At 51.0% G+C, this 17,439-nt stretch overlaps 6 protein-coding genes across 6 annotated transcripts; 3 read left to right on the forward strand and 3 right to left on the reverse strand.

Moving 5' to 3' along the window:
• Positions 1-456: 456 nt before the first annotated feature.
• Positions 457-5,640, forward strand: CC77DRAFT_1029476 (WD repeat-containing protein 26; the record flags this gene model as incomplete). The annotated part of the gene is made up of 10 exons (XM_018526518.1): positions 457-862; positions 914-1,228; positions 1,290-2,225; positions 2,813-2,883; positions 3,224-3,278; positions 3,398-4,238; positions 4,288-4,385; positions 4,433-4,845; positions 4,891-5,377; positions 5,432-5,640. The coding sequence occupies 10 exons, from the start codon at positions 457-459 to the stop codon at positions 5,638-5,640; spliced, it is 3,831 nt and encodes a 1,276-aa protein (XP_018387765.1).
• Positions 5,641-5,806: 166 nt separating this feature from the next.
• Positions 5,807-7,432, reverse strand: CC77DRAFT_726745 (hypothetical protein). Its single transcript, XM_018532928.1, has one exon. The coding sequence runs from the start codon at positions 7,312-7,314 to the stop codon at positions 6,058-6,060; it is 1,257 nt and encodes a 418-aa protein (XP_018387766.1). The 5' UTR covers positions 7,315-7,432; the 3' UTR covers positions 5,807-6,057.
• Positions 7,433-7,513: 81 nt separating this feature from the next.
• On the reverse strand, positions 7,514-9,333 carry CC77DRAFT_1018381 (hypothetical protein). Its single transcript, XM_018524608.1, has one exon. The coding sequence runs from the start codon at positions 9,233-9,235 to the stop codon at positions 7,772-7,774; it is 1,464 nt and encodes a 487-aa protein (XP_018387767.1). The 5' UTR covers positions 9,236-9,333; the 3' UTR covers positions 7,514-7,771.
• Positions 9,334-9,411: 78 nt separating this feature from the next.
• Positions 9,412-11,409, reverse strand: CC77DRAFT_1092883 (DNA topoisomerase IV, alpha subunit; the record flags this gene model as incomplete). The annotated part of the gene is made up of 8 exons (XM_018529651.1): positions 9,412-10,195; positions 10,247-10,315; positions 10,366-10,446; positions 10,494-10,577; positions 10,630-10,738; positions 10,786-10,852; positions 10,902-11,116; positions 11,165-11,409. 8 exons carry the CDS (start codon positions 11,407-11,409, stop codon positions 9,644-9,646), a joined length of 1,422 nt encoding a protein of 473 aa, XP_018387768.1. The 3' UTR covers positions 9,412-9,643.
• Positions 11,410-11,844: 435 nt separating this feature from the next.
• On the forward strand, positions 11,845-14,259 carry CC77DRAFT_1092884 (hypothetical protein). Its single transcript, XM_018529652.1, has 2 exons — positions 11,845-12,498; positions 12,554-14,259. Exons 1-2 carry the CDS (start codon positions 12,037-12,039, stop codon positions 13,883-13,885), a joined length of 1,794 nt encoding a protein of 597 aa, XP_018387769.1. The 5' UTR covers positions 11,845-12,036; the 3' UTR covers positions 13,886-14,259.
• Positions 14,260-14,967: 708 nt separating this feature from the next.
• On the forward strand, positions 14,968-17,046 carry CC77DRAFT_1018383 (acid protease). Its single transcript, XM_018524609.1, has 2 exons — positions 14,968-15,645; positions 15,700-17,046. Exons 1-2 carry the CDS (start codon positions 15,341-15,343, stop codon positions 16,880-16,882), a joined length of 1,488 nt encoding a protein of 495 aa, XP_018387770.1. The 5' UTR covers positions 14,968-15,340; the 3' UTR covers positions 16,883-17,046.
• The last annotated feature ends 393 nt before the right edge of the window (positions 17,047-17,439 follow it).

The raw sequence follows: 17,439 nt of genomic DNA on the forward strand, positions 1-17,439 counted from the left end.
GCCTTTTTCGGCACGGAATCCACGCCGGTTCTTCCGTCGACCTATCCATTGATGACGTCCGCAAGCTGCGAGTGAATCCTTACCTACGAACGGTCTGTACCGCGATGAAGCTTGGAGTGTGCCTTAGCTCGTCGCCATTGACCAACGATTGACTTTGCTGGCTCCCGCAGTCCACTACATCGGACGTACGAGGATCTTTTCGAGCATTTGCTTGAGGGGTTCCATGCACGCCGAGCTCAAATTTCCGGGTAATGTCCATCTACCCAAGAGAATGGTGCCTGAGAGGTCCATGTCAGCGCGGAGGTCTATGAAACTATCCGGTATGATACGGATAGGCCTCGTTGAGGTACTTACCTTAAGTACCCTCTGGTCCGTACTGTCTATTGAAGCATCTATTTTGCCGTTTCAGTCCGAATCCTTAAAATGGACCAACTACTGCCTTTGTTTGGCCTTTTGATGCTCTCTACACCGGTTGGTGCTCAGAGCAATGGAACAGCAACTATTTCCTATGCTTTGCCTGCGGGCTACACAACCGCAAGTTTCAACGCCTCTGCACAACCTACTGCCTATAACCGCACCGATTTCTCGCCCAATGCCCTCGCAAGTCTCTGGGATATGGTAGGGCCAATTGTGACAGGCCCCATCACCACCACCGTCACACCAACTCCAGAGCCAACGGCATACCCACAGCCAGATCCCCAATACTATCATGCTTTGGTGGGTAGTGGATACCCAGAAGCACAGGGCTTGAAACTTCCCGAGAACTTTCAATGGGGGTTCAGCTCCTCCGCATATCAGATTGAAGGTGCGGCTAAGGATGAGGGCAAAGGACCCAGTATCTGGGATCTGTTGGCACACAGAGGTAAGTCTTGGGTGTCAGAAGTGATTTTGAGACGTATATTGATTTTTTCAGTCCCAAATTTTGTGGCCGACAATACGACTGGCGATGTCGTTGATCAGCACTACTATCTATACAAACAAGACTTTGCTAGATTAGCAAGTCTAGGAGTTAAAGCTTTCAGTCCGAGTTTCTCTTGGCCGCGATTCTTCCCGTTCGGCCACGGTCCAGTCAACGAAGAAGCCATTGCGCACTACGATGACGTGATTGCTACTATGCATGAAAATGGCATTCACCCCGCTGTTACATTGTTCCATTGGGATACCCCACTCGCCATATTCAATGAATACGGTGCTTGGACCGACCGTCGGGTTGTCGATGACTTCTTCAGTAAGTGTTGTTTTACGATGTGCAGGTGAGGCATACACTGACTTGATACCTCGATATGTAGACTATGCCAAGTTTGTCATCACACGATACGACGCCTACGTCGATGAGTGGTTCACGATCAACGAGCCTCAGTACTGTAACTGGCAATATGCAGGTTACCCAGCAGGCGAATATTACCCTGCACCGAATGGCGTCACTGGTGGCAATGAAGCCCGCTTCCTGTGTGGTCATCACACTCTGCTCGCGCACGCGAAGGTATCCAAGTGGTATCACGAAGAGTTCAAAGGTCGGGGCCGCATCACCTTTAAGAACAGTGGAAACTATTATGAAGCCAACAGCACGAAGCCAGAAGACGAGGTCGCACGCCAACGAAACTTTGACTTTAGCATTGGCTGGTTTGGCGGACCATGGACAGATGGTGACTATCCACAGTCACTTAAAGACACACTTGGCGACCTATTACCAGAGTTCACACAAGAGGAGAAGGACATGATCAAAGGATCGTGCGACTTCTACGCCATTGACCCTTACTCGAGTTTCCTGGCTTTTGAGGTCGACGGCGGGCTGGAGTCGTGCACAAGCAACCGCTCACACCCGGCCTTCCCTGATTGTGCTGGCTCAGCAAGTGTGGCCCCGAACGGCTTCCCCATCGGTCCTGCCGCTGACCCAGCCATGTCTTGGTTCTACTCGGCACCTGCAGGCGTCCGTCGGTATCTAAAGCATATCACTCAGGTTCTCTTCCCTTCGATTCCGGATATTGTTGTCAGCGAATTTGGTTTCGCGGAGCCTTTTGAGGGGCAATGGTCAAACCTGAACTCGGCGCTCTGGGATCTGAAGAGGGCAGACTACTTCCAGCAATATCTAGACAGCATCCTGCTGTCGATACATGAGGACGGTGTCAACGTGACAGGAGCATGGGGGTGGTCGATTTTGGATAATTTTGAGTGGGCGCTTGGTACGTCGGTTAGGTTCGGAGTGCAGTACGTGAACTACACGAGTCTGGAAAGGACGCCCAAAGCCAGTCTGTTCCAGTTCCTGAACTGGTTCAAGGAGCACGAGGCGGGTGGGAACGCGACAATGAGGATGTAGACAAGATCAAGAGCGAATACAGGAGTGTAACGAACCATCAAGTATAACAAGGACAAGAACAGATATGCTATCCTAGAAACTGGCGAGGGATGTTGGATGAATTCAAAGGTTGTGGTTGATTAAGCGGCAGAGTGCAGGCCATGCTGGATGTCGACCAGCATGACAGCGCGTACATACCCTGTTTCACATGACGTGTTGTCCTTGGCTGTCTTCGTCAACAGACATGTTGGGGCGTAGAAATGGCGCTTTTGCCGCGATAGTAGACGCGATCAAAGGGATAGCGAGCACTCTGGCGCATCCGTGGGCAGTGCCATGTCTGGTGTGTGTTAGCTCGCTTTCTTATCGCGCGATTAGGTCCCTTGTGACAAGAACGGCTCCACCCGGTCATCTTGGTGCGCGTGCCTGCATTTGAATGCCATACAAGAGCTTGTAACCATGCTCTGGTGAATAGACTCAACTGTGAACGTGTCTGCCTTGAATACCTGCGGGATCGAGTGATTTACACCGTGTTGGGTGACCTATTACACATCGCGGCTGCCACTTGGCACATGAGCTTGACGCATCCGGTTGCGCCTAGGTCCCCAGCTACGGAACCTCGATAAACTACCTGACAACCACCAAGGCGACGGCCAGAGGCTCCTGCAGCTTCCACACAGCCGTACATCAGCACTTTCTTTGTCAGCGCAGCTCCAGCAGTTGTGTAGTCACCCAGGGTCCACGGCCCCGACGGCGGCATCGTCATCTCTCGGCTCGCGACATCGCCAGCTGCTCCAAACCTCCGAGCTCACGTCGGCAACCTCACTAGCTCTCCGGGGCCTACAACGACTCCACGCACACTACACCACCGTCTCTTCGCTCTGAACTGCCTATGCCAACTACCTAATCCCAAACACAACGCCCTGTTAGGCACAGCGCTGCCACCAACCCATACCCGCGTCATCTGCGGGTAACCAGACCCAGCGTTCGTCCTGGCAGACGAAACCGCCCCAAACTCTCCCTCCCCAATCGCCTCCGACCGCCCATCCACCCCGAACTCCCCCGCTTCATCTTCCCCCATAATCTCTGCCCCTCCCAACCAAGCCGCGCCCTCCACTCGATCCTCGTACCAAGCCAACGCCACCACTATCCCGTCCGAACACACTACAGCCGGGAAGCGCAGGCACAGCTTCTCTGGTAGCGACGAAGCCGAAGAAGAGCCTCTGACAAGCGGACCCAGAGGCAGCTTATCCCGTCACATCTCGAAGCGCAGGCGCAGACAAGACGGGAAGATGCGCCTGGATAACGACCACTCCAAATCATCACAATCACCATCGCGCAACTTTGCAAACGGATCATCGCAGGCATCGGGGCCCAGGTCTCCCCTGGCCAAGGGTACGAATGGAAGTACGCATAGCAGAAACGAGAGCAATGGCTCGTACACGAATGGAGGGCCGGTAGCAAACGGGGGAACGGTACCTGCCACTTTCTTCGGCCATGACAGGGAAGAAGTGACGCGGATACTGATACAGAGCCTCACCGACTTGGGCTATCACAGTGCTGCGGGCGCATTGTGCAAGGAGAGCGGCTTCCAGCTCGAAGGGCCGACGGTTGCGGCATTTCGAACCTCGGTGCTGAACGGCGATTGGGAAGAAGCCGAGGAGCTACTGTTCGGGTCAAGTACATTTGATTCTGGGGGAGGAGTTGGTCTGGACCCGCCTTACGGAAAGCCATGGGGCAAATCAAGATCACGCCCAAATTCGCAGCGTTCTGCAGGCTTGACCCTAGCTGAGGGCGCAAATCGCGAAGTCATGCTGTTCTGTTTGAAGCAGCAAAAGTATCTCGAGTTACTTGAGCGGAGAGACCTAAGCAAAGCGCTTGCGGTACTTCGACAAGAGCTGACACCGCTTCATCAAGATGTAGGGAGGTTACATGCGCTTTCAGCGTAAGTCTTCATCCCCATGGCCACACAGCACACAGCTAATACCTCATAGACTTATGATGTGCCAGTCTGCCGAGGACCTCAGGAACCAGGCTCAATGGGACGGCGCTCGTGGCGACTCGCGAATGCATCTGCTCTCTGATCTCTCAAGTGAGCACTACATGACAAATCTCGATACTCCTACTAACATGCAAAAGGATCAATATCACCCAGTATTATGATTCCCGAACACCGGTTATCTGTTCTGTTAGACGAGGTAAAGGACAGCTGGATTGCAAACTGTCTCTATCACAACACGGCCGCGTCACCTTCTCTCTACCTGGACCATAACTGCGAAAGAGACGATTTCCCAACGAAGGCTGTGCTTGACTTGAGGCACCACAAGGATGAGGTGTGGTTTCTGCAGTACTCAAATGACGGCACGAAACTCGCCTCATCAAGCAAGGACAAGACAATCATCATCTACGAAACCAATACCTACAAGGTGCTACATCAGCTCGACGAACACCAGGAATCCGGCATCGCATACCTTGCCTGGAGTCCTGATGACACAAAGATTATAACATGCTGTTCGCAACCAGAGAACTCTGCACGGATATGGGACGTTAAAGTAAGATGACCAAATCTATCCACGGACCTCCACTAACATCAACAGACTGGCATGTGCATACAATGCATCAGTGACTTTACCTACCCGTGCACTACAGCAGCTTGGGACCCTTCCGGTTCGCGGGTCATCATCGGATCACAGGATGACAGTATGGGTTGTGGAGTCTGGGATCTCGATGGCCAACTCAAACACAACTTTTGCGATGACGGAAAGCTCCGTGTGAACGACCTTGCAGTTTCCGCCGACGGACAGCGATTAGTCGTCATAACCGAAAGCTCTATTGTCGTGTTCGACTTCGCAAGTTACGAAAAGATTGCCGAGTTTCAGCTCGATGATACCAAGTTGACAAGCGTCACCATCAGCCAGGATTCGCGACATATGCTAGTCAGCATGAGCCCCGATCAGATTAAGCTTATGGAGATTGACACCGGTGATGTGATACAACGCTTCGAGGCCCATGTCCAGAAGCAGTTCATCATCCGATCAGTATTTGGTGGCGCTGACGAGAACTTTGTAGTTAGCGGCAGCGAAGGTATGTGTGCATACTGTCTTGTCATATGATCCAATCACTAACGCACGTCTGTAGATTCGCGGATATACATATGGCGTTCCAACGGCCTTCTCATTGAAGCTCTTGATGCACATCCCGGCTGCGTCAATAGCGTAGCTTGGCACCCCAAGGATCCCACGACATTCGCCTCCGCTGGTGATGATCATCGAGTAAAGATCTGGAAACCAGCTTCAGCGTCCCCCATGCCATCAGGCAGTGGCTCAAGCAACGGTTACGGAAGGTAGAATTGGCAAATAGCCTGGTGTGGTACGCATATACGGTGTCATGAGCGATTGGTGGATGATGGCTTGTACGATGGAAAGCTATGTGTTCTGTTGCATTAAATTTGGCGTCAGATTGTGCATGGTTCATATGAGGGCTGGGCTGCATGGCTATTCTTGGGTATGTGGGTTACGCGTAGCATTTTTTCTGATCATTCGTGCTCGCACTCCCCCTTCGATATGATGTATGTTATTATTATTTAGACACTATGTGTAGTGAATCATCTGTTCTTGAGTGGATAGCTCTCTATATGTACATGAGTTTGTCTGCGACAGATCAATACTTCATCGTGTTCCTGTAAAATTCGCATCTCTTTACTCTAGACTTTGTAACGCAGTGTTGTGACGTTGTAACAAGATACCTTTGACTCTTCTGTTCCTTCACATCCCCAGCTCGCTCCTTTCTATCACATCTTCCCTTTCTTTCTGATACTTCGCCCACATCGTCCCAACAACTGCATAATCTCCAACTGTATCCGCCCTGCGGTCCCATATCCAGCTTTGTTGAACCCCTTCATTCGTTTGTTGTGATCGCCTCGCAACCCTTTGCTCACCCACCCACAGCTCTTTTAATGCCCCAAGACTAGCAAATGCCAACCGCGCAACCTCGTTCTCAGCCACTACTCTCCTTTTCTCGTTATGTTCCCACAATGCCCGCCTTGCTTCTTCAGTCTTACATTCCATAACAGCTCGTTTCCAAAGCCCCCGATATCCCATCTCTAGATACTCGATCTTGCTGATCTGCAGCCTCTTGAGTTGTTTCAAGCATGGTCCCAGTACACGCATCATAGATGCGACGTCAGCTCGGTAACAGTAAGATTCACTGCGTAGTACGAGATGATGGAGATGCGGGAAAGTGGTGGTGAGAAAGGTGAGTTCGGGAAGAGACCAGCTAGCGCTTCCATCGAAACTTCTCAGTCCCTCTGCACACTTGAAAAGCGAGTCTTGGTCGTTTCGCAAACTTGGGGGCGGCATGGTCTCGAACAAACTCTCCAAGTCGGTGTACTTTTCCATTGCACAGTCCTCCCCATCCCCCTTCCCTTTTAGCACCAGGGTCTCTAGATCGGGACAATGAGTTACCAGAAACGCAGCACTGCTATTCACAGTCAACGTCTTCACTCCCCTTAGCTCAAACAACTCAGGACTCAAAGACGAAGAACATTCGGTGAATGCAGTCGAAAATATGTCCAAACTCCGGCTCATCATCCTCACCTCCAATCTCTCTAACCGCAGCAAGCTTCGCATAAAAGTAAACAGGTCGATTGCATCACTGCTTGACACGTAGGCGCCCGAACACCACCACCACAGACTGCCGAACATGTCGATTTTCAGTGTTCGGACGTGATGGTGTAGATGAGGTGTTAAAGTGTTTGGATCAAGTGCTTTGAGTGGGGCGGTGATGCGTATAGTGTTGAAAAGTTGAGGGGTCAAGAGATGGTAGAGACGGCGGTTTGTGAGTGAAAGATGTTTCCAAGGGGTTTGTTGGTGGTGGTGGTGTTTGAGGAGATTGCATATAAGTAGTAAGACGTCATCGCAGAGGTCAGGTAGGGTGAGAGTTTTATGGACCGTTGGAATCGGCGATGAGTTCATCAAGCTGTCGACTCGTACAGATCTCGTTTTGGGTGTCATTGGGTCCATTTTGACGTGGGAAAGACTGAGAATTTGAGTAAGTTTGTAGACATGTCATCGTGTTTGCGATCCTGATTATGTCAAATAAGATGGGGACGTGGATTGGAGCTAAGGAGCTACCCCACGTTTTAATACACACTCGTTACTCGAAGAGGTTAGATATCCTAGAGCTCCTAGGTCGGCTTATCAGAGTTCAGCAAAGATCGGATGGGGAAGTGCAAGCAGACTTGTATTGTTATCCGTACTATTGCTGTCGAACTATTCTTTTACTATCATTAGTCATAATCATAAGTGTTAATCGTATCTGTCATATCGTCTTTGGCTTCGTCGGTCCTAGGCAAGGCACAAACGTCCACCACTCCACTTTTCTTACACTTTCAACTCATTCTTGGGTATCCGCGACATGCAACAATTAGGTCCAGAAGGAAACATTCAATGCTTTGGTAACGCGAAACTGATGCAGCTCTCAAATGACGCGGACTGTTCCTTTACCTTTCCCGAGGGTTTGGGAAGAAGATATCAACATATCCCTTAGTCGATCTTCGGCTTTTGCTAATTCTGAACGGCTGTTGTGATCGAGACGCGATGGTCGGGGCCATGGCAGCCAAGATTTGATAGAGCCCAAGGCGCCAGAGTGCGCTCGTGACGCTGGGAGACTACGCATAGACGCCCCACGTTGGTGTGAAGGAGTTCTTCGGGGTGTAGCAGTCTGGGGCCGAGCACTCAACGATCCATCGGTATCCCTGACGATGTCCTGCATCGCCGATGAAGTATCTAGGGAAAGGTGCTTCGATGCTGTAGGTGCGGCAACGGTGATGGCTGGATGCGAAGAAGAGGTGGAGGCTTGAACCGCCCAAGCCGGACCTGTGTCTTGAGTTTGAAGCTGTTTCGAGCTGCCAGCCTCTTGCTCCCGGAAAGTGTCGCCATCTATGGCCTTTCTCTTCCCACTACCACCACTAATGACACTCTTCAGGCTGCCATATGCTGACTGACTACGTTTCTTACTACTCTCCGCCCTACCATCTTGCGCCAACCTTTCGCTGGAGCTGCTTGCTTCAGGCACAGCCATAAGCGTGTTGTCTGCAGCAGTCCACCCTTGACTGATTCTATTTAGACGACCTCGTCCCGCCAAGGCTCCTGTGCTGGTAGCCCATGCCGAACCCCCACCAGTTATTTCTCCCTGTGGTGGTAGATGAGAGTCGTACTCGTCAGCTAGACTCATTCTGCTTCTGGCGCAGATCTCGGCTATGGCATCGATGGCATCTCTGATCTCAGGATCAACGGCACGAAGGATGGCCGAGAAGGAGAATTCGTCAGCGGAGGGTAGTTGCTCGGTCCTGCCTGCCAGACCGGCCGACAGGGCTGAAGCATGATTCTGACCGTTCATCGCAAACGAGCGTGGCGTGTTGAAGCCGGAGCCAGGGCGCGAAGCGTGCCGCGATGCCGAGTATGTGCGTACTACGACGGGCTGGCTAGTGACAGTTGTTCGACTAGAAGTGGACTTTGCCGACTTGCTCTTAGAGGGCGACGAGTGGAAGGCAGGTGCGTTCAGAGCGCGCAATGCAGCAGACTGGGTCGGTGGGATTGTGTTGGTCAGGGTAGTGGTTGCACTGGGCACTGAGCCCGAGCTCGCTGTCAGGTCAGAGGTGCCTTCTGGTGCATCTAGTGGTTGCGTGTGGGCGAGGACAGGTTCGCTCGACAGTATAGGCTGGGCACTAAGTGTAGACGTGGTGTTGTTGCCCAAGAGGGTCGAGAAGACGCCCAAGGGTACCGACTGTCTGGCCGTCGCTGTAGGCGTCAATGGCTGTGGGATTGAGTTCGACTCGGCGGTACCTGAGCCATGTTGCTCATGGCTGGTCCGAGGGGCAGAGCTGGGCGGGACCCATGGCGCCTGGAAGGGAACGCGCGGGTCATTAGACATGCCGGACATTGTGGATTCTGCCTTCTGTAGCTGCAGGTCAATGCATTGCCGCTATGCGACGCCGTCTGAGTTGTTGGGTGAGCTGCCGTGATCGAGAGGGATGCGTTGGCGGCCGACGCGGGCTACGCTTGGCTAAACATTTTGGCCTACCACCGACCCGGCCGCCGTCATTGGGCCGTCGTCACACTATCGCACACACACCCCGACATGTTAACTGCGTTGCACTCCAATTGCCATGCCCTCAATTGCGCACTTCAAAGGCCCATATCAGTTTTGCTGTGGCTAAGATGCGTCACATTGGTTGTGACTGCCCGAACTGTTTCTGACAGTAGTCCGCCTGTTCATCACAAAGAGAAGGTGACACGTGTGGGTACTGCGTATAGAAGGCCACCATGTTCCTCACGGATATTGTAAGTCTCAGAACAGCATCCTGTCGTCTGCTCCTTCGTCCACTAGCGGTGCGCACACCAGTTCCTTTGCCTGCCCAAGCTCGTGGCTCAACCAGGACACCAGCCCACCGAGCGCTTCGTCCAATATCTGCATCTCAGCCTTGATGTTGAGCATCAGCATTGTCTGCAGCTCCTGCCTCCAACCTTGCTCGGGGCCTTCATCACTGCATAAGTTCCACTCCAGCATTCGTGCTGCTTTAGTACGGTCGCGCGCTGTCAGTCGCATCAGTCCTTGGAGTTGAGTGATTGCACTGGTGTCTGTGTGCTCTTCGCCTACCGGAGTCCGGCTCATGTGGTGACTCTTTAAACCAAGCCAGCGGATGCTGGGCAAACCCGGCGCAGTCGTATCAGTGGGTGTGACGTCCTCATGAGCAAGGCGATACGAGCCATACTTGTACGTCGACAGGATGGCGATACCGTCAGGATCAAGATCCACAAGAGCGTATATGGGGATGTGCGGGGCGTCTTCCGCTATATGGTTCAACAATTTTCGTGAGGCAATGTCGGGATATCCCTTTGCCTGTAAAGGATATTAGGTAAGGAAATATCAAGAAAGAGCAATCAAGCTTACAGTCAATACAAGTCCTTTGGAACCCAACGTCTGCCACTGTGGTGAGCTCTTCAAGGATCTGAAAGTGGCCTAGGTATGCGTCAGCGATAATAAAAGATAGTTTGCAGCATCAGTGATACCTCTTTCTCGATGATAAGAACCCAATGTACTTCTGTCAGATCTAAACTGTCGTTCGCACTCAAATTGGGAACGATGATACCCTGCCAGATCATCAGCGATGTGTCACAACTCGACTAAACGGTCTTACCTCCTCGCTCATGCCGTTCACAACATGACCGTCATGTCGGATTAATCTGAAGTTACCAGCTATTAAGCCTTTTGCGGCAGCAGTCTAAGATAGAGTGTTAGCTGTGCTTCGGCTCATGCCACAGAGCCTCGCGTACCACATTCAATTGGGATCGGGTGATGTCGAAGGTACAAGCCAAGTCATCGACATATCGATCAACGACTGACTGTTTGATGAAGAGGTCTGGATGTCGGTAATATATATCTCTGCATCGGGTCAGATCGTATCATCGGTGTACAAAGATGAGATGTACCTCTTCGTCATAATGGTGTCCGCGATAAGGCCAGAATGGATAAGTTCCAGGATGCGAAGCAACACAGCTATGCAAGTGTCAGTGCTTTCTGATCATACGTGCATGTGTGTACCCACTGAAATTCCATGCCTCTTGCGCACTTGCTCCAGGGAAGTTAATATCCCGTTCTTTGGGTTCCGGAATCATCGCTCTACCATCCGATGTAACAGCAGTCCGTCTGCGAGATAGGCCCGCGCGCGACTTCAGAGTGATAGTGAGCGCTTCGTGCTCTTCTAGCAGAGCGTCCACAATCGTCTCTAGCATTGCTTCAATGCAAGCGATCACCCAGTGTCTACACAAAGATCAGCTGTAGTCAGTTCAGCTACGGAGATTGATGTACCTGTCGCGTATCGGTCTTTGGGTAAGATTAGTTTGATAGTGCTGGCGTTCCTCCTGAGAATCCAGGGTAGTACTGGCGGTTGGAAGTGTCGAGTCTGAACTGTTCGATATACCCCACAGCAAAGTCTCTTCTCTGGAAGTAGCGAACAGTAGCTCATCATCAGTGTCCTCCGACAAGGCATCATCAGGAGCGGTTTGCAGGTCAAAGTCGCTAAACAACATGTCCTCGAAATCGCTCGTATCCATTGCGGGACTGCGAAATGGTGGGAAACGGCCTCCTAAGTTGAAAAACCCTCTTTGATCAGTAGAACGCAGATTACCAGTTATTGGAACTCGGCAAAGCACGCGAAGTGCATGGTGGTGTTGGGACGGGCAAGCCGTTCACAGAACGCATGTTTTGCATGTGAGTATCGTCATAAGGCAAGTACGATACGCGCGACTACAACCACAGAAGGCAGGTCCGCTCCGCATGGTTGCACACCAAATCTATGATGACATAGCTGCCCTGATCATTTGGGGCATTGTCTACTGTTGAAACGGTGCTCAGGGTATTGATGTTCGTGGCCATTCCGCCCTAACGCTAAGAGGAAATTAGAACATGAAATCGCTAAAGTATGGCCATTCGAATAGTTGGCCCCAGTCTCACTTTCCCGCGCTAGTCCCCCGAAAGCCCTGGCCGCACGCGCCTTCCACGCGCTGCGCGTCGCGCTTTCCACCTCCGCGTCTCCTCCCGCATCAACGTCCACTACCGCAACCACTCCGTTTGTTCAACCTTGACACAACTCCGCCAATTGAGCGCCAGCTCTCGAACGTTCAATTCTTGATAGATTCGCAAAATCCTACAGGCTATACTCTCGGCAGCCAACGTACAATATGGAGGACCCCACGCCCGTTGCGCCGGTGCCCCAGAAACGTCCACACGAGAACGACGACACTGAGCCTTCCATCTCAACTCCAGTTAAACAGATTCACTCAGAAGCCTCTTCACCCCTTTCAGTTCTTTCGGTCCAAACCCCGTCACCCCTCAAGAGCAGTGCTCCAAATTCAAACGCCCCAGACAACAGCAATGCTTCAGCCCCAACCACCTCACAACCGGCCAAGAGACGGAAGCTTACCACACACGAGAAAGAAGCTCAACGTCTAGAGAAGGAGGCTAAGGCTAAGGCACGAGAAGAGAAAAAAGCGCAAAAAGAGGCAGAGGAGAAGGTGAAGGCAGAGCAGAAGGCACAGAAGGATGAAGAGAAGCGAAAGAAGAACGAAGAACGGGATGAGAAGAAGCGTCTTAAAGAAGAGGAACAACAACGGATAGAAGAAGAAAAGGCAAAGAAGGCACGGGTAAGTCAAACGTCACGTCTGAATCGCGAATTGAACAGTGCTAATTCATTAACAGTCTCAAATGAAGCTGAATGCTTTCTTCGTGAAGCCAAAAGCGGGAACCAGCCCAGGACAGGCCGTGGTAGCTTCATCCCAGAACCTCACTGCTTCATCTGTATCTTTAACAAGCACATCTGGAGTCGATACTAATTTGGCACCTCTATCACCACAGAAGACCATTGTTAAGAACGCACAGTCAGACTACGAGCGATACTTCTTACCATTCAACCTTCCTCCGCACACAATCCTTGCGTCCACGAATCCCCTGCTAGACGACCCGGAACGGTTGGAGACTGCCCGAACACGGCTAGAAAACATTATCACGCAGAAGAGTACTAGTACTGAGACCATCACACGAGAGACATTGGTATCTTCTCTTCCAAGACGAGACCAGCGGACCCGCAAGACTGCGACCATCGCGGAAGTCATCGAGCGTGTAAATGGCTCATCAGATCAACCCATTGACCTGACTGCAGACAAAGGCCCGTTGGAATTGCTCAAGGACATTCCTATGAAGTACATTCACTTTTGCAAGGATGTACGCCCGCCGTATTACGGTACATATACCAGGCCATATACCGATATGGAGGCTTCTCGGCTCGCACGAAATCCTCTCGCCAGGGTTCGGCAGGATACTGACTATGATTACGACTCTGAGGCGGAGTGGGAGGAGCCTGAGGAAGGAGAAGATCTGGACTCCGACGGAGAGGACGATAACGAAGACGAGGCGGAAGACGACATGGACGGTTTCCTCGATGATGAGGAAGACCCACAACTCAAACGACGACTCATTAGTGGTGATTTGGTTCCTGTGAGCACCGGCTTGTGCTGGGAGGACGCAGACCGAGTGTCCAGGTTGAACGATGGTTCCGATGCCATATGTACCGACTTCAAGGATTTCAGGATGGGTTTCCTGTTGGACCCGCAAATGAGCTCAATTGACCCGTTCTCCACGACATACTGGGCTCCAGACCCTGCGACAGCTTCTACTACTGCCAATGCTACGAAGAAAGACGGCTCTGCCAATAGCGCTATGAACCCGCCTCGAGCGCCTCTGGTTCAACGCTCCATGAACGGCTTGCTTAACACGTTGAATGGTCCGCAGAAATCTGCTGCAGCTACTCCGACTAAGCCTGCGAAAGCCAAACGACTGGTACCCACTGAGCAGCTGCCGGCTTTCAAGGCCGAGATTGAAGGTAAAGATTTGACCAAGATTGGTATGATCGAAGCGCTGAAGAAGGCGTTTCCAAAGTTGCCCAAGGATGCTATCAGCAATACCTTGAGCGTAGTCGCTGCAAGGGTAGGCCCCACTGAGAAGGAGAAGAGATGGGTGCTTGTCAACACCTGAAAGTGTCGCGTTGTTAACATCACATTCCGGTCAGCCCTTTGGCTTTCGCTTATCATGTATGCTGCTTTTCCATGTGTGTTAGTAACATATCTTGTTAACTACTTGGGACCTATGGGGATAGTCGTTTAACATAGCGGGTGGTGGCGTATACGGTCAAGGCTCAGGTTTCGGGTGTTCCAGAGCCATTAGCAAGCGATGTATCTGCTTTTCAAAAGTCGAGCCGCGGTCCCGCGTTGTGGAAGAAATGGAATATCAACAGTGTGTTGGGAGGCTAAACAATCTCATCAAGATTGCACGATGAACAAGGATGTTAATGTCAAGTTTAGTCGCATGTGCCATACACGCGCATATTATCTGAACAATTATTAAGGGCGCAAAGTGACACTGGGGAACTGAGATATTGTGATAGTGGCGGGCAGTCCAGTGGCTGAGACGAATGGATGAATCCGTCAACCGTCCCAAATGCTGTACGCATTGCAAGTCTTAAGTGTAGACGCTGGGTTGTCTCCTGCACAGTATCCGTGAGACGCACCATGCAACAGTCGAGGACTACGTTACTTGCGACTATGCATATTAGAACCAGTGAGCTGCATTGTCACAAGATCATTTGGTCCATCATGCTGACTCGTCCAAGTATATCCTCAGAAACACGCATTTAGATGCACGGCTTTAGGTAAGTACAAGAACCCTTGCGGAAGGGCAAATAACGGCGTGCGGGGAATACTTGCAGGGTGCGGAAACAAGCCAGTATATCGTGGTTATTTCCGTGTATATACTTTTTTTCCAACTGTAGGCTTCTCCAGCGGGTACGCAATCTATCTGCTTCAGGCATACAAACTTTGGTGAGCGCGAGGTTAAGAATAGCGAGTGGTGCTGGATCCACATATGCACCGAGGACCGTGCGGGCGGGCGCTTGGGATACTCGCGAGACGATCCCGTCCAATTAACCCCGTCTTGTAAACGCTCGCTATATTTAGTGCAACAGCCTACAATGACAACCCAATCATCAAGGCCTCTGCGACGGTGAAGCTTACGCCCGGAAAAGGATCATCTTTGTTCCCCAAGTACCTTTCTATCCGAAGCGCCAGCATTAGACCGTGGTACTTCCACAACAGCATCAGCAGGCGCTCTCTGCAGCGGTCCAGTCCCGTGCGGCTCTAAACAGCGCCCCGGGATGCAGCCATGCGCTACCAACAGAAGCAAGGTGGATATTCCCGCATGTAAGAATAGCTGAGCTGTCGTCTGACTGGCTGAACATCTGCATGCTCATCTTAGTGTATCGGTATACAGATGGTGGAGGCCTACAAAGATATCGTACCGCCGCTGGATTCTCCGCAACTCCAGTTTGAGACGTTTCGTCATTGCCGTCGTTCATACTCGCCTGTCGGTGTTGTAAGCAATATTCAGTACCTTGCTACTTGACCTTCAGCTTGCTGGATTCAAGCGTCTTTCGTCATGGCGTCTTTCGTTCTTTACCTTTCCGCAACTGTGCTGTTCGTTCAGTCCACAGTCGCTTCAAACTGCACTAAGAAACCGATATATGTCGATATCCACAAGCGAGCCGTACACGATTCATCAGTCTTCCAATATGGATCCTTCATCGGACTAGGAACGCCAGCACAAAACCAGAGTCTTTGGCCGTCACTACAACAAAACCATGTCTCGTTTGCGTCAAACAACTACTGCAAAGATACAAACACAACACTCAAGGATTGCGATACACATACAGGGGGTTTCTTCAACGATCGAGATTCGGATAGGTATGCATGTTTAGAGATATGAAAGTTGACCTTATGAGCTGACATGTAGAGTAGTTTCGAGGAAGACGACAGCTTCCAAACCTTAGACGATGACCAGAAAGAATTCACGGGATTCTTCGGTCGAGAGACCCTACGACTATATACACATTACTTCGAGACGGATGGCGCGTCTCAGACGTTACTACAGAACACCACCATCGAAGTCGCAGAATCAGGGTCAATCACGCCTGGAAGAGTTGGTGTGGGATCGTCTTCAACAGTACTACGGGATCTCGTTGCGCAGGACGTCATTGCCGGTAAAACATACTCACTCTATATCGGACAGGGTTTTGAACGAGCTGGAGGTGCAGTCAACGGCAGCAACGTCTTTGGTGGATACGACTCTGGTCGTTTCACGGGAGAACCGCACAAATACTCAATGAACATCAACAACCCGAACCCGATGAGCGTTCGCATCAAAGACATTGTCATCACCAACACGGAAGACAACGCAAACGTATCGCTCTTCGACAACACAGTCTTCACTGACATGAAGACGCGGGCAGAGGACTTCGAGGCCCAGATCACGACTGAACAGTTTCCATTTTCTCTACCCTACCAGATTACCCAGAACTTCATCAAGCAACTAGGTGCTGAGCAGGATAATAAGTGGGGTGACAACTCATTGAGATTGAAGAACGCTTTCAACGGCTCACTCTCGATTATACTCGAAGATGGTTTTACTGTCACTCTCCCACCAGAAGTCCTCATGAACGCTTCCAACATCACACCTATACAAGATCGCGAGGAGTCGGCAGAAACGCCATTCTATCTCGGCACCGCTTTCCTAGGCCAGGTCTACCTGATGGCGGACTACGAGGCCAACAACTTCTTCCTTGCTGAAGCTATTCAAAAGAACAACATGGTCATGCCAGTAACCTTCTGCCCAAAATCAACCCCTGTAGCCTACCAACGCCCCAAACAGTCCGCATGGCAAAGCCAAGGCCTCATTGGCGCTGTCATTGGTGGTGTTGTAGGCGGCATTGGCATAATTTGTGCAAGCTACTGTATCTGGATAACATGGATGCGTAAGAAGGATGAGCGGAACTTGAAGAGAGAATTGAAGCGAAACTCTCAAAGAAAGATGGAGCAGATGGACATCGAAGAGGCACAGCCGAAGTTTGATCCACCGCCACGGAGTGTGAACGCGGCGAAGGCCATGTTCTGGAGAAAGAACAAACCTGGATTGACTTTCTGAGGCGGTTTGCTTGAGTTTGTCTCTTCGAATCTTATTTATCATTCGCTATACCCAGAGCTGGCGTTATGCTGCTTATTTAAATCGTTTATCATCTTGCAACACCCATACTATCTATATCATTCACATCCATGCGAAGTTTGTCGGAATAAATGAGGTTTGGTGATAAGTTGACGTCTTAAATAGGCAGTATCAAATACCATCGATTGCACCAAACTTTGCTCAGGCCAGCGATTCGGGCCGGGATTGTTGCCACCACACTTCTCCCCCAATTATTGCTCGGTGTTCTTACCCTTCGCACTTTAACATCAGCTAGTATATGCTTATGTATGTATATATATTGATCTTAGTGCTGTTCGCTCGAGCTGTACTACATCACAACATAATTGCTTTTCATCCAATGTCTACTCAGTTACTTCTCTTAAATCATGCAAGCCATTTAAGGGTATGAGGTGCAGTGCTAGTCAATGTTCGATCAGGCAACTAATGGACAAGGTGTCAATTGCAGTACGCTTCGCCTGCCTTACAGCTTACCTTTCGGCTATTGACGTACTCTCCCG

This window comes from Alternaria alternata, assembly GCF_001642055.1.
Source record: "Alternaria alternata strain SRC1lrK2f unplaced genomic scaffold CC77scaffold_6, whole genome shotgun sequence".
In the NCBI taxonomy this organism is placed as follows: Eukaryota; Fungi; Ascomycota; class Dothideomycetes; order Pleosporales; family Pleosporaceae; genus Alternaria; species Alternaria alternata.